Genomic DNA, 15,674 nt, shown 5'->3' on the forward strand with positions numbered 1-15,674 from the left:
AGTAATATGAGAGGGAGAAAGACTCGATCGCTTGCCTATTGCAATTGTGACTAAGAGAGTTCTTTCTCGGCAAATCAACATATTATAATTCTCCTATATTTCAGCAGTTGCGAATCCATCGATTCTGAATGTTGAATGTTCAATGCTGCTTCAGTTGAACTGAATATGACAATGATTTTTTTCTTTTTTGGCATCGTTTATGATTCTTAAAATCGACATGTGCATTGTAGTGGTAGCGCGGGGTGAGTGTCTCTAATTAGTGTAAGAGCGGTACATCGCTTAAATAAAGTGATTATTTATTATTTTTATTTATTAGAGGAATGAAATGAAATGCTTAACCTTACACTTAAAGAAAAAACATTGATTTATGTCAGTGCTTCATGTGCATATTTGGGCATGCTGAGGTGCGGTCATAGACGGTTTTCTTGTGCGCACCTGCCCAAGATGTGTGCGGGGGTTTCACAGTAAGGCTTTTTTATTTGTTGTCCAATAGATGTCATTTACGGTGTGGTGTGGAATTTTTACCAGTTGAATGGTGCGTTTTTAAATCAGTAGAAATAAAACATGTGGATTATTAGTATGACATGGAAGGCAGCCTGTCTTCAGAAAAATGATGACTTTTACTGATTCAACTGATTCACAGCATATTGTCAAGCCAAAGTCAAAAAAACATAACAGATGTAGTCGCCATGATTTGTATTTGTTTCGTGACTGCAAGGATTCGCACTCCGGCTGGCTACTCCCGGCCGCCCTTGTTTTATAGCAAGGGAATGCACACTGACTTCAATAATCACTCGTGCATTTATACACTACACTAAAAAACCCGAATTTCACAGGCCTACACGCATGTATTTGAGGCATGAGGCGCCTAAGCTACATGATTAGGCTTCGTTGAAGACAACATGAAGTAGAATGAGAGAACTGCTTGGAGTTGGAAGTCGCTCGACAAAGCCATAAACTTGTAACTGCTCATGAACATTCATTTGGGTACATGCCTCAAAGATTATGACGGCAAAGTTGGTGGTAAGTAACATTACGTTTGTTGTAACCATTTTTGCTGGAAAACAGACAAATTGTCTCAGCAGTGTCTTAATACTCAGTTACATAGCTCGTAACTGAAAAACATCAGTGGTCCAGCTCAGTCTCCGACTCGAGCTAAAAAGAAAAATAATGTTCTTAACCTCAAGTGTCTTGTTTCAGACTCTAATATACCAATGCAAATAGCAAGCATGAAAATACAGCTTATCCAACCAAGTTTATAGCAAATGGACTGAGCATTCCATCACATCTATGCACAGGTAGCCCGTTTGATGAATTGCGAGGAAAAGTCGGCAGCTAAAATCAAACGAAATTCCCTAAGACTGACTCAGCCAGTGGAAAACGTGACAAAAGACGCTGTAAGTATTTCATGGAAATTTTTAATTTATTTTTAATTTTAGTTTAAGATTCATTAAGAGTGACTGTCTGTAACGATCAAGCAAAATTCAAAATCCGTGGCAAACTTCAAAAAATCGATTTCGCTCATACTTTCAAGTTAGTTAGGGTAATGTATCCTAAGAATCGCTGTATAGTTGGTTTGATCAAATAACGCTTTATTATGGAGAAAAATGGAATTTTTTAAACACTCCCGAAAACGCCGTTCGCGACAGTAAATTTTGACTTAAATTTCGCGGCTGCTGGAGAAAAAATAAGCAATACTGGGGATTAAAACAACCCATATTCTTGAAGAACAATCTATTGAGTACGATATGCGTGACTTTGGGATCAATTGTACAATTTTAAGATAACAAAATAATTTTATTCGCTAGACGTGTGTTTAGAGTATCAAAAAATAGGTCTTACAAAAATATTCATTCTGAATATGCTTAACCTCTCAGTCGCGTGAAACTTCGCTGGTTGATTATTCAGATGTTGGTCTTTCTAGTGATGTAAAGAAATCTTTGGGCAAATGATTGTGTGTCACGCAGTATGTCTTCAAACTTTGGTCAAATTACTCATTTCTGACCTCTGGCCGCTTTCTATAACAGACAAGATACTAGTGTTTATAAGTAAAATATAAACTCAAAAACAAGCCTAAAACACTTTTATAGCCTTAGATAATGTAGCTGTTTAAGAATTCTTACCTGGCAAACTCTGAAACCTGGATTTTTATGAATGTTTTTAGACACAACATCGATCTGGTTTCTTTCATTACCGACTCGAACTTGTCAACGGCCGAGTGCCACAGGGAGCCCAACCTTTCTTGTTGTGGTGCAAAACACAGGAAACCCAGATTGATAAAAAAATCGCTTTAATTTGTTTTAATGATGATGCAAACACACACAATAAAAAATTTCACAACTATTCCAGTAAAACTTACTGAATTACATGATAATCTATAATATGAATGACTAATAAAGTGGGGAAAAACCTGCATTAGAACCTTACTAATCAGTGGTAACAGTTCTAAATTGATTTTAAAGAAGTTGAACCGTATACACTACATGCAATTTTTCTGCTCGGCATGTCATCATAAATGATCACCGGCCTCTAAGGTTCATAATTAGTACCGAACAAATGTATGTGACAGAGGCACCCACGACTGATTCGTCAAAAGACGAATGTCAAAACCTAACCCTCGTGCACGTGTTCACAAAAGCAACCAGGATAGCTTGTTTGTGATAGCAGTTATAGTTGACGTCATTCTCCAGTTGAGACGTGCAATGCCAGACCTGAAATCCGTCAGCTTTAGACAAGATAACGCTACCTGTTATCACAGCTCCGTAACCATACTTGGAGTTCAAAACCTCGCCAGGAAGCACAAAGTGAACGTCGCATGGATTTTTCAGGTCCTCAAGGAGGCAAAAGTCCTTGCGATCGCAAAGCTGCTGTACTGAAGAATCACATGCACACTTATCTAAACTCTGGAAATGACATCACGAGCGCAGTACAGATGAAAACCGCTATGGAATCACATGGTGGCGTACGTGGTCTAAGTGTAGCACTGTGTGGTTTATAGATTCCCGGGACATATCCCACAGAGAAATGGGAAGGCGTAAGCCTTGACAATGATGTTATCTTCAAAAAGCGTAACATTGTGGTTTGGAGAGCATACGGCGTTGGAAAAGGAAAAAAGATACCCAACACGAAATTTGAAACAACGAAGACATCGTCAGCTCTAGCCTTACCCACCCTTAGGAAGATGGAGTATTCTGATGACCAGGTTCCAGATTTCTGCGATGTCATACCTAGACAACGTAGGACATATAAACCAAAGACCACTACAGATTCCCGCAAGGAAAACAGCGATACCGATGATGACACGCTGTTCACCTGTTCCGAAGAAGGATGCGTAAAAACTTTCCAAAGATTTTCATGTTCTGCATCTACTCCAATAAAATCGTGGGTGCCTCTGTCACATACATTTGTTCGGTACTAATTATGAACCTTAGAGGCCGGTGATCATTTATGATGACATGCCGAGCAGAAAAATTACATGTAGTGTATACAGTTCAACTTCTTTAGAATCAATTTAGGACTGTTACCACTGATTAGTAAGGTTCTACTGCAGGTTTTTCCCCACTTTATTAGTCATTCATATTATAGATTATCATGTAATTCAGTAAGTTTTACTGGAATAGTTGTGAAATTTTTTATTGTGTGTGTTTGCATCATCATTAAAACAAATTAAAACGATTTTTTTATCAATCTGGGTTTCCTGTGTTTTGCACCACAACAAGAAAGGTTGGGCTCCCTGTGGCACTCGGCCGTTGACAAGTTCGAGTCGGTAATGAAAGAAACCAGATCGATGTTGTGTCTAAAAACATTCATAAAAATCCAGGTTTCAGAGTTTGCCAGGTAAGAATTCTTAAACAGCTACATTATCTAAGGCTATAAAAGTGTTTTAGGCTTGTTTTTGAGTTTATATTTTACTTATAAACACTAGTATCTTGTCTGTTATAGAAAGCGGCCAGAGGTCAGAAATGAGTAATTTGACCAAAGTTTGAAGACATACTGCGTGACACACAATCATTTGCCCAAAGATTTCTTTACATCACTAGAAAGACCAACATCTGAATAATCAACCAGCGAAGTTTCACGCGACTGAGAGGTTAAGCACATTCAGAATGAATATTTTTGTAAGACCTATTTTTTGATACTCTAAACACACGTCTAGCGAATAAAATTATTTTGTTATCTTAAAATTGTACAATTGATCCCAAAGTCACGCATATCGTACTCAATAGATTGTTCTTCAAGAATATGGGTTGTTTTAATCCCCAGTATTGCTTATTTTTTCTCCAGCAGCCGCGAAATTTAAGTCAAAATTTACTGTCGCGAACGGCGTTTTCGGGAGTGTTTAAAAAATTCCATTTTTCTCCATAATAAAGCGTTATTTGATCAAACCAACTATACAGCGATTCTTAGGATACATTACCCTAACTAACTTGAAAGTATGAGCGAAATCGATTTTTCGAAGTTTGCCACGTTTTGCTCGATGGTTACGGACAGTCACTCTTAAGTCAGTTATATTCTATAATAGTAAATCAAGACAGTGAGCGTGGGCTACCTGTGGTCCATGTAGCCAACCTAGAGTTGGGGGAGGGGAGAGACGGTACCAAGCGTGCGCGCGTTTGATATCAAATGTTCCCGTCAAATCCGCAGTAATAACTCCATTTTTAAAAATAGATACTATACGAACGCGTACAATTCAAATTCGTTAACTTTTGGATTTCCCCCTAAATTTTGTGTCAATCATACCCTTGCAATCAGAATTTTTTTAGATTTACATATTTTTTAGATTTCAGATTATTATTTTATACTAAGAACCAAAGACAATAATATTTGTTTAACGCGCTACAGCTCACAAGTTGAAAGCTTTACGGTTCGAAAGTGTTTGACTCGACTCTGTTTAAGCTTGACTCAATTAAATGCGAAGAATAATAGAGAGTAATAGAGAATAATAAGAGTATAGAAAAGAATCAGCTGATCAAACAGCTCGATAATCCTCTTACACCTTGAGAGTAAAAGATTTTAATCCTTTATTGGGTTGTAGCCATGACAACCTGCCTACAGTACTTAACCAAAAAGCCCAAAACATACACTCTTTGTTGTGAAATGTGATCGTCCATACGCTCTCTCATACTCCCGGTTGGAAGCAAAACAACTTAATCTTTCATTAGAAGTAGAGGACTCACTCAAACAAATTTTAAAACGTCAAAGTAGTGAATTTGTCTTCTGTGTTACCCCTTCATACTTGCTTACTTTGCTTGTATTGCGGTTTTCTTTTGTTGACGGCTACAAGCTCAACACTTCCCCTCTCCTGAAGTGTCTCTCTATTTATCCCCTCCTCCTAACCCTCAGGTGTCTTTCTATTTGTCTCCTCCCCCTTACCAAGTATCTCTCTATTTGTCCCCTCCGCCTCAAGTATCTCTCTATTTGTCCCCTCCCTTTACCCTCTGGTATCTCTCTTTTTGTACCCTCCCTTTACCCTCAGGTATCTCTCTTTTTGTCCCTTCCCCCTTACCCTCAGGTATCTCTCTTTTTGTCCCTTCCCCCTTACCCTCAGGTGTCTTTCTATTTATCCCCTCCCCCTTACCCTCAGGTATCTCTCTTTTTGTCCCTTCCCCCTTCCCCTCAGGTGTCTATCTGTTTGTCCCCTCCCCTTATCCTCAGGTATCTATCTGTTTGTCCCCTTCCCCTTACCCTCAGGTGTCTCTCCGATTTGTCCCCTCCCCTTACCCTCAGGTGTCTATCTATTTGTCCCTTCCCCCTTACCCTCAGGTGTCTCTCTATTTGTCCCCTCCCCTTACACTCAGGTGTCTCTCTATTTCTCTGCAGGCATCTACCCAATTTCGTACCCAGAGCCCACGTTCCATATATCGTTTCTCGGTGCTGGCCAAGAGGAACGTGGACTCTTGGTACCTTTTCCTCCGCAGGATCTTCCTGTCTCTTTTTGCTCCCTGGGCTTCCTGTGGCGAGGACAAAAAGACGAAGGGGGAAGGGGGAGGTGAGGAAGAAATAAATTTAATACAGGAATGCCAACAGAGAATATAAAATAGGAAGCTAGATCTGGGTTTATGTATGTCGGATTAATCGGTGACATGCAGCCAAAGTAAAACAAAAGAAAACAGTGTCTAATACTATCCAGGTGATCTGAAATCTAGGAACGCAATGCATTGTTTGTCACAGCGAAGGTATCCAAGTGCTTCTTGATGAAACGAAATATTTTCCACCAACAACGACAAGATATGCTATCTACTTCTAAAAGTTATTTGGTAAATTTTTACATGGATGTGCTTTAATTTCTTTATTTTCAAGTTAAAGACAGTTTTTTTCGAGCCAAAAACTTGGAATTAGGAAATCTTGAGCTACGAACAAAATGTTTGCTGATTGGCTAATTCGTTTGGCTAGATCACCTGGACGTCTAATACTCGCTATATCTTTTCACGGGCCCTGGAAGGATTAGGGGTTCCAGTTCAGTCGTTTTCCGGTTCGGACGTAATATTTACGCTTTAAAACAAAAACCTACGCACCGTTATAGCTTTCAGAAACGCTCTCCACTAGAGACTTTTGAAAACGATCATTAAAGAAAACATAAAGAATTACGACTTGAAGCAAAGGGAGTAAGCCGACGTCATTCACATCCGCACTTCTGGGACCACTTCTGGTTTAGTTTTTTTTTCTTTTCTTTTCTTTTCTTTTCTTTTCTTTTCGTTTTTTTTTTTTTTTTTTTTTTTTTTTTTTTTTTTTTTTTTCATGCGCAGAAGATAATATTGTATCATTTTCCACAGTATTGACGTATTTGACAGTCTCGTTTATATTGCTGTTATTTCTCACATTTCTTACTTATGCTTGCGCGATAAAAAGAAAATTAAATAAATAATAATAATAAAAATGATAATGACTGGAAACGAGATTGCAACAGTTTAGGTTAGTACTGAAAATCAAAAAAAGTTCAAGGCTGTGCCAGATCGCCCAATGTGCAGTGCACGACAGCATTTTGCAACTATTTTGAAAAGTGAGTCTACTTACGTTTGTGTAGCCTGCGTGCAGCCAGACTTTCTCTCGTACTAGTCAGTTAGGTCGGCTGCACGCAGGCTAATGTTTGTGGCTCGCTAAAAAGACGTTTCAGTTTCCAGTAAAAAAAAAAAAAAGAAAAAGAAAAAGAAAACAAAAACGAATATATTTTCCTTGAAATGGATATTTCAGTATCGAAGGAAAAAAAAAAAACAAAAATATTTATTTGACAAAACTTCAGCTTTCGAAACGTCTTTTTAGATCAGTCTTATAAATAGCTTGTGACTTGCGAGGTTTCAATTCAAACTTTTGAGTTAGGCTTTACGCTTTATTAAGCAGCATGTCCGTTAATGGAACTGATGTAACGTGGGCAAGCACTCGTCAAGTAAAACAATACACTTTTAAAAAAGACACAAAGCAACACAAAAGCCGTGTATAATTATATCCAGCGCAAAACGGTATCTTTATCAACTGTTTATTGTTTTTCTTTCACACATTGATAAAACCATGTCAAGTCATTCAAGTTTGGGACCATTTATCCAGCTAATGAACTTAAATTTACCCGAGTGTCTGTTCAGGAAATGTAACTGTCATATCATCCGCCATCGTCGTCTTTACGGAAGTCTTTTCAACGACCCTCCCTGTTTAGCGAAACTGAGGAGGATCCATTTATCAGTTAATCCTTCTAATTTGTATGCAGAAATAAAGTTGATTTAAGGATGATCCGACAAAGTATTCCTTTTTTTGAAGTGAATGGTGTTTACCAAGTATTTCTTTGTTAACTAAGTGCCAAAATTAAAAGGCATTTGACTAATTATTCTCCTGGATGCTGATTTGTCGAAGCGCCAAACGCTCGGTCAACACTTCTTGATCCTTTCAAAACATATCATGGAAGTTTGACAAGAGAAGTGGAGCGTGCTCCGCCCTAAGTTATCACTCCACGACTCTGACAAGTCGTTTCCCTTTGTTCGGGATTAATTGATTTTCTGTCCAATCAGAGAAGAGTCTTTTGATTTCCTTGGGTCAGTCTTGGCATTCTCACACATCGATTGATAACTGACTGTTTTTACGCATGAGATCAAGATGCAACACGTTCAGGTGAACTTGATGTGACTCAACCCGTGCTCATCTTACAGCAACATGGATGCTTACGATAATGTTTCGCCCATCAAAAGCGATGGAAATACTTTTGCTTTTACAACGGAGCAGATTTCTTGCGTTTGTGACGCGTTACGGCAAGCAGGGGACGTGGATAGACTTTCAAGATTTTTGTGGTCCCTCCCCCCGAATGACCTATTGAATGGTAGCACAAGCGTTTTGAAGGCCAGAGCTTTTGTATCATTTCATCATGGCCGTTTTCGCGAGGTTTACACCATTCTTGAAGGGCACGAGTTTGACCCTAGTTCGCACGAGATGCTACAAACGCTATGGTACAAGGCTCACTACAGAGAAGCTGAGAAAATCAGAGGAAGATCCCTTGGTGCCGTGGACAAGTATCGCATCAGAAGGAAATTTCCTTTGCCTCGAACCATTTGGGACGGGGAGGAAACCGTCTACTGCTTCAAAGAAAAGTCCAGACAAATGTTAAAACAATACTATGAACAAAACAAATATCCAACACCACAGGAAAAACGAGTCATTGCCAAACAGACACAATTGACGCTGAAACAAGTCAGTAACTGGTTCAAGAACCGAAGGCAGAGAGATAGAATGCCCTCTAGCAAAAGGTGAGTCATTCGAATCATAGTTGTTAGCATTTACTTCAGAGAACTGTATATGTGAAGTTCTCGCTGTCTTTTATCTCATTTAAGTTCTTCAGAATGTTGACTTAAGTCGATTTCCTGTCCGAGTGCTGCAGTAGACTCATGAACTTTATCTGGAGTACCCACGTTATATTTCTCACAACTAGTCCTTGTGTTTATGTATTCTTTTCTTCCCTCGTGCTTCCGTCCTCAAATATAATCGTAAAGACTTATTAAACACAGCCAAACTCTATTGTGATGACAATTAGGCTTGTAAAGAAATTTTTTCTAACTGTGTGTCTTGAAATTAGTTTAAACAATTGGCTTTGGCTTTTAATTCTAAAGGCCGACATCCTGAACTAGTATTTCTAACAGGAATTTGTTAAATGTTAGACAAATCATGTAGCACAAACAGCCTAATTTGTGTAGTCGTAGATTGTGTTTACTTTGATGCTCTTATGTAAAATCAAGCTATGAATTAACATGTGTAACTTGTTATTTGTGTATTTTAATTCGTAGTTCCCACGTCTCTATCCGTAAGAGCATTGACTCAATGGATTCGACGGCATCACCGACATCACTGGACAGAACACTGCACCAGGATAGCCATCAAGAGATGTGCAACGCGCTAACTAAGACAGAGGAAAGCCTTTTGAGTGCTAACTGTATCTACTCGACCACGCCGCTAAACGATGTGTCATCTGTTCCAATGATTTGTAGTCGTGAAATTTCAGTTTCTAGTGACGAAACTTACTCCGACCTTCCCGAGGTGAAAAAGGAGTTATTATAGTACTAAATAGGAGGTTAAATAGTCTGTTTAAGTAACCTTATTCCATGGTTATTTTTCTTTTGGGTATCAAAGCTACTCCAAAATACATCTTGACCTTCTTTGATTCTCGAAACGTAACTCGCTATTTGGTGACAGGACGCAGAGATAGAATTTCATGCGAGGGGTCAAGACAATAACGTTTGACAAAGATACTCCAAAGATACTTCACTAAAAAGCCATTTTAATGTCATTATAATGTCCCCAGGGAAAGGAATTAAGAAGCCATTTGGGTGTCGATGTAGTGCGTGAAATCGACAACGCATTTTTAAAAATATTGTTGATGTTAAATCGATTCATGATGTGGTTTCGTAATTAGACTCTTTGTTGATTCTAGATTAGGATACAAGTTTAAATATAGCATGTTTTTCGCACCGGATGGAAATTTGAGCCTATTTCTGAGCTATTTCCCCGTGTAGACGGATCAAAAATAATTGTCTATTGACTTGTCGACCTCATGTTATCTAATAACTCGTTCTTAGGCTGTGTTTTCACTAGGACAATTTAAACTAGCTTAATTACGACACCGGAAATAAGGCAAAGTTAAACTACCTAGCAAGATGGTTTAAGTTGTCCTACCAAATAAATGGGCCAATCACAGTGTTATTCTTGAAAGGTGGGAGTCGGATTAAAACACCTCCAGGAATTTTACGCAAGTTAACATTTCTAGTGAAAACACAGCCTTAATCGCGCAACTGCAGAATGTAGTGGGGAGGGATGGAAACAATCGCTTTTATTTTGAAACAACACATCGATCTGCACAAATTTAAGTAATGCCAAGACAAATTTGAATCAGCATTTTTAGCAATTTTGATTTTTTAAAGAAAAAATGTCAATAAAATATTTTATGAATTATAATTCATAGACTATTTTTTGTTGTAATTGTTTTTAGTTTAATATCTTTTCATGGGTTTGTGTACTGGTTGACTTCTGTAGAGTTTCTAATCATAGTTAATAGTAATCATAATAATATTAACTATGTTCTAATCAAGAAGAACATTGGTCACTTTATTTTTGAAGCCCCCCCCCCCCCCTCCCTTCCCATTGGAAAAAATTGCCCATACATTTGGAATATTTGCTCTTTTCGGTCTTTTTCCTCTCTTTCCATAGCAAAAGGTTGTTCTTAAAAGTAACGTTATATAGCACAAGTAATCTGCGTGACACAACATCCTAAATGACCCTGTAAATCTTCTGTTCTTCGCGAACTACTGTAGTTAGCGTGTTTTCGAGGCTACGAAACCTAAGAAAACATAAGAGGCCAATGTATAGGCCAACAGATAGTATGAGCTTATAAAATCAGCAAAAATACGGTTCTAAATTTCAACAAATTCCTATACCAAAATGTTAAGGAAAGCCCGGGGTTTTCAAATCCACTTCTGTTTTTTGACAGGTTCATTCATTCAAGGTTCATTCATTTCAAGGAGAGACGATTTTCTAGCTTGATCCCGGTTATTTCATGCATTTTCTCTTTAAAATACATCCAAATAGCATACATTTAACTCAAAAAGTAAGGTGGTTTTTTTCAATAGAATTCAATCTAAACCATATAATACAGTCCGTGAATAGCTGAATTAACTGAATCCACTTCTGTTTTTTTGTCTAGATAGTAATTATTTTGAGAAAAGATCCAAAAACCGTGTTTTTGAGACATAATTTGTATGGGCTCACATGAGGGGGCGTGAGCTTGAGATCGTAGCTGACCAAATGCAGAGTTGGCAGATTTTTTCTTATGCGAAGTCATTTAGCGGTGCTTATAATGCCAAAAAGACCTCAAAATGCATGACTTCGGACGGCGATAAAAGCATCGTATATCGATAAGTTAACTTTTTCCATTTTTCTAGCAATTTCACATATTTTTCAAAAATTCTTATATTTGAGCTTCAAGTACACTGCTTGGGTTGCCTGTGGTTGGCCTTCGTATACTTTCCTTCAACATCCTGTTTTATCACTACTTTACAATAGTAGACTGGCTAACTATTTTAAGTTCTTCGTAATAATCAAAACATTAAACACGACCTTCCTGCTTATCTTTCAGTACAACCGTGAGGAAAATACGGCCTGAGGAAAAGCACGTCCGCTTCAAAGAAAAACAAACAAATTAAGATCTACCGCTCACAGAATTAAAAAACATGAGTCAAACTAGTCGATTGCACGTTACATCATCGCGGCCTTTCGGGGGAACGTGCGTCAATTGTTAACGTCACATCAATGCGTGGCCGCCATGCTTTTGTCTTTTAACTCATTTGGAATGGTTGCAACCCATCAATCATCTGTTGATACAGAGTTTCTTCGTTTCTCGTGGTATTTAACTCGTTCCCAGGGCCCACTCTCCAAGAAAAGAAGTGGGCTCTGGGGACATGTCCTCTTTAGACTCTTTAAATTAAATAGCCTTGGGCATAATGTTTTCCTATTACGACCCCGACATGCTCCTGTGCTCAGTTTTTTTGGGACGTGCAAGCGTTTGGAGAGAGCACAGTACTGAATGCAAATCGTGTGGACTCTCGAATAGCGATCAGCCATAAAAATGCTCCATGCAACCTGTGTAGCAACGCCGTTGCAAGACAAGTTGCATAGATTATTGCTCCGTGTAATCGCGCCTTTACTCATGGGGCAGTCATGCTTATGTTATTCTCAAGCGGCTTGAATGCGAGCGGCTACGTGTGGGGAATGTTCCAGTCACGTGACTGCCGCGCATGAGTAACAGGCCATTGTGAAAACCAGCTTTACAACTGAGATCATTTTCATTTGTTTCCCAGAATATATATCGCAAAAACTACTCCAAAAGCAAATAAAGCTTCGTTCTCAAAACTAGCGGTGGCGAACTTATCACATTCAGGGATCCAAGTGCATTGACTAGCCACTGCTATGCCTTGATCGCGGACTGCACCGATATAAACATTCGAAATAATCTTCCAGTTGTCTCCACAGGTCTCGTAGACTTTGGCGCGAATGAGATCAGAAAGCATACTGCCTAACCGACTGCAAAGATTATGATCATAACTCTCAAACTGTTCCAGATATGATTTTAATAAATCTTGGATTATAGAGCAAAACTCGTCGTCTTGGACCTTGTTCGCGCAAGTCAATCTTTGGCTGTCGTTTGTGTTTCTTGGACTAGTATCGAAGTTTTTTTCGTGGATGGTACCGAGGTATTCGACACGGTTTTTGGTGAGTTTGCTGTCGTACGGCCACGACTGAGTTCGTCCTCGGCTCATTTTAGGACGTCGTTCGCTGAGATGTCTCAACAGTTTTCTTACGCTCATCGTATGTAAGAGTTCCTTGTACTATATGCAAACGGTGTTGAGGAATTCTTGAAAATCTTCCAGTTCCGGCTTTGCTTCAATTTGAAGAAATTCAACTTTTAAAACTGGTTTGTGCATATAAAGTTAGCCTAAAATAAAAGAATGTTCGTACATCAGGGGAAAGTTTTGTAATCTTTGATTGCCCAGTGTTCTTGTCTCTTGACTGGGCTTTAAGTCGGACTATTAACTATAAACGAGTAATGCAAATAAGAATTTGTGACTCGGTGGAAACATGGAAACATGGAAACACACTGACTGGGTATAGCCTCTGCCATATAGCCGGGAATTTCATTTTGCGGGCTACTCTTTGTCTAGCACTTTTGAACTATACATTTTGAATAAAATTGTACTTTGGGCTAAATAACTATAAACGAGTAATGCAAATAAGAATTTGTGACTCGGTGGAAACATGGAAACATGGAAACACACTGACTGGGTATAGCCTCTGCCATATAGCCGGGAATTTCATTATGCGGGCTACTCTTTGTCTAGCACTTTTGAACTATAAATTTTGAATAAAATTGTACTTTGGGCTAAATAACTATAAACGAGTAATGCAAATAAGAATTTGTGACTCGGTGGAAACATGGAAACATGGAAACACTGAACCTATAGCCGCTGCCATATAGTTGGGAATTTCATTATGCGGGCTACTCTTTTACTAGCACTTTTGAACTATAAATTTTGAATAAAATTGTACTTTGGGCTAAATCACGTGTGACTTAACAAAATAAAGTTATTTTTAAAACTCCTATATAAGTAAAAGAAATTAATTTTGAAAAGGATGTTTCTTAGTCGATTCACTCAGCTTGCCAAAAGTAGTTTTCTGCATGGGTTTTGCTCGATGACTCAGTTTACTTTACGTGTGTTCTATAGGTTATCTAGATCTGTGCTTCGTTCAAGCATTGAATTGCTTTTGAATGAACCGTCCCTCCTTCAAGACTACACGTTACTCTGTGAAGTGGATTAAGTTTAAGTCTTATTTGCTTACCTGAGATTCCTGCAGCTGCATCGTAAATTGTCCACCAAGTAAAAATATCCGCCACAATTGTAATTTGTACAATGGAGTTGGGAGTTCTTGAGATGTACACTAAGAATACTAGGAAAGAACAGGGTATGTTTAAGCCTTTTAGAATGCCAGCTTTCTATTTAAGAGAGCTATCAAATAAAATTCCTTCTCCTATCAAGATAAAGGTCTACATTTAACTCAAATTGCCTTAACTAAAATAATATCGACTAAAAATTGTAAGTGAATTTGAAATCCAATTCATCAATTCTAAATGTTACTGAAATTTCTATTCAGTATTAAAATAAAGTTTGGGCTACTAAAACATTCTAAATTGCTTTCAAAACCGTTGTTATTCTTTATCTCTCCTTTCTGTTGCTGATAATGGTAAGATTTGAATAAACTTCACGTAACTTTGGAATGTATTTATTATTCTATGTTTGGGAACGCCGATCTCTGCTGGTTGCTAGAATAGAACAGTGTAGTTGAATAGAACAATGTTGTTGCGGCTACATTGAAACTTAGCCTGCGGGCCGGCCTCTAACTGACTGTTAAGAGAGAAAACTCCGGCTGCACGCAGGCCAATTGAAACTTGGCCAAGGCGCGATACTCTCGTCACATAAAACCTCAAGCAAATATCTCTAGGGATAAAATTTACTAGTAGTATAGAAAGCGAGTAGGCAGTTTTAAAAACTCAACTCTTGCAATCGCCCTTTTTGTTTAATTTCATCGGAATTACAAACACACGTATTATATGTTCATATATATATATACGCTAGAATTAATTTTTTATCTGGTATTATTCAAATATAAAAACATGCTACTATTTCCATGACAGTAGAGCAAAATGTTGGCCTGGTTGAGATAAACTGAGTCGACTCACTCTGATATACTTCCTTAAAAAAAACCGGCTAAAAATGGCGAGAAGCCACTTGGAAACTGAAAACGCAAGAAATCGTTGTCAAAGTTGGCGGGAAAATGGGAAAAACAAATTATTTAATCCGGTTATGACAAATGGTGGAAATGAATCGCATCACTGAAGAAACTGAAAATAAATACCATATCTTAGATGGGAAAAAATGTATATGGAAAATGAAAAAACTCTTTACTTCACTCGGGGTCACAAAATTAAATTCACTCTACATTTAATTAAGTTGCCGTGAGAGAACGGTCGAAATAGTATTGTTCGGTTTGTATATTATAGTAAGTGGAGCCTTCTTCTGCATCTTTTGTAGTCAGTTCATTTTCAAGCGCTTCAGGATAAATGTACATACAAAGACGAAGGTTTTTTTTACTATTATCGGAAAATGCATAATTCGAAAACAAACATCCTCAAACGAAGATCCACAAAATAAAGTTAAAGATCTGCATTGTTACGTAACTTCTCAACTCCCTCGATAAAACTGAACGCAAATTGGCGTCTACTTGAAAAAAATAATACGTTATTCCTTAAAAATACTTAAAAGAAGCCGAGAACAAACATGATTTAAGCGTAATAACTAAATAAAGACAAAATATGGTTATACAAATGGCGGGATTTATAGAAAGAAAGTCGCTTAAAAATGGCGGATAAATTCACACTCGAAAATCGACGAAATCAAACTAAAAATAAACTCATGAAAGAAACTAAATATAAATAAAAGACGAGCACTGTAGTAGACTAAAACCTAAGAAAAAATATAAGAGTAGAATTATTGATTGCATTAGCTTTTAGAATTATGAATGCGATCACACATGCGATTAAGAATTCATAACGTTAGAAAAGCAGGTGAAACTTGACTGTTTTATTCCGATATAGG

The 15,674-nt window shown here is 37.9% G+C and overlaps 2 protein-coding genes across 2 annotated transcripts in view; both read left to right on the plus strand.

The window, feature by feature from the left end:
• LOC116288020 (dynein light chain Tctex-type protein 2B-like) overlaps nt 1–15,674 on the plus strand; it is an 18,986-nt gene that overhangs the window by 8 nt on the left and 3,304 nt on the right. Inside the window, exons 1-2 of the mRNA XM_089036424.1 lie at nt 1–1,023; nt 1,299–1,397. The exon at nt 1–1,023 is cut by the window's left edge and continues 8 nt beyond it. Coding sequence (XP_088892550.1) covers nt 1,006–1,023; nt 1,299–1,397 — 117 coding nt within the window. The 5' untranslated portion in view covers nt 1–1,005. The remainder of the gene's footprint in view (nt 1,024–1,298; nt 1,398–15,674) is intronic.
• LOC116288030 (homeobox protein SIX6) lies at nt 7,843–10,425 on the plus strand. The gene is made up of 2 exons (XM_031694745.2): nt 7,843–8,726; nt 9,261–10,425. The coding sequence occupies exons 1-2, from the start codon at nt 8,140–8,142 to the stop codon at nt 9,529–9,531; spliced, it is 858 nt and encodes a 285-aa protein (XP_031550605.1). The 5' UTR covers nt 7,843–8,139; the 3' UTR covers nt 9,532–10,425.

The sequence above is a fragment of the Actinia tenebrosa genome, unplaced genomic scaffold, assembly GCF_029948245.1.
Source record: "Actinia tenebrosa isolate PJP-AT-01 unplaced genomic scaffold, QUT_ActTen_1.0 PGA_scaffold4__44_contigs__length_22323623, whole genome shotgun sequence".
Classification (NCBI taxonomy): Eukaryota; Metazoa; Cnidaria; class Anthozoa; order Actiniaria; family Actiniidae; genus Actinia; species Actinia tenebrosa.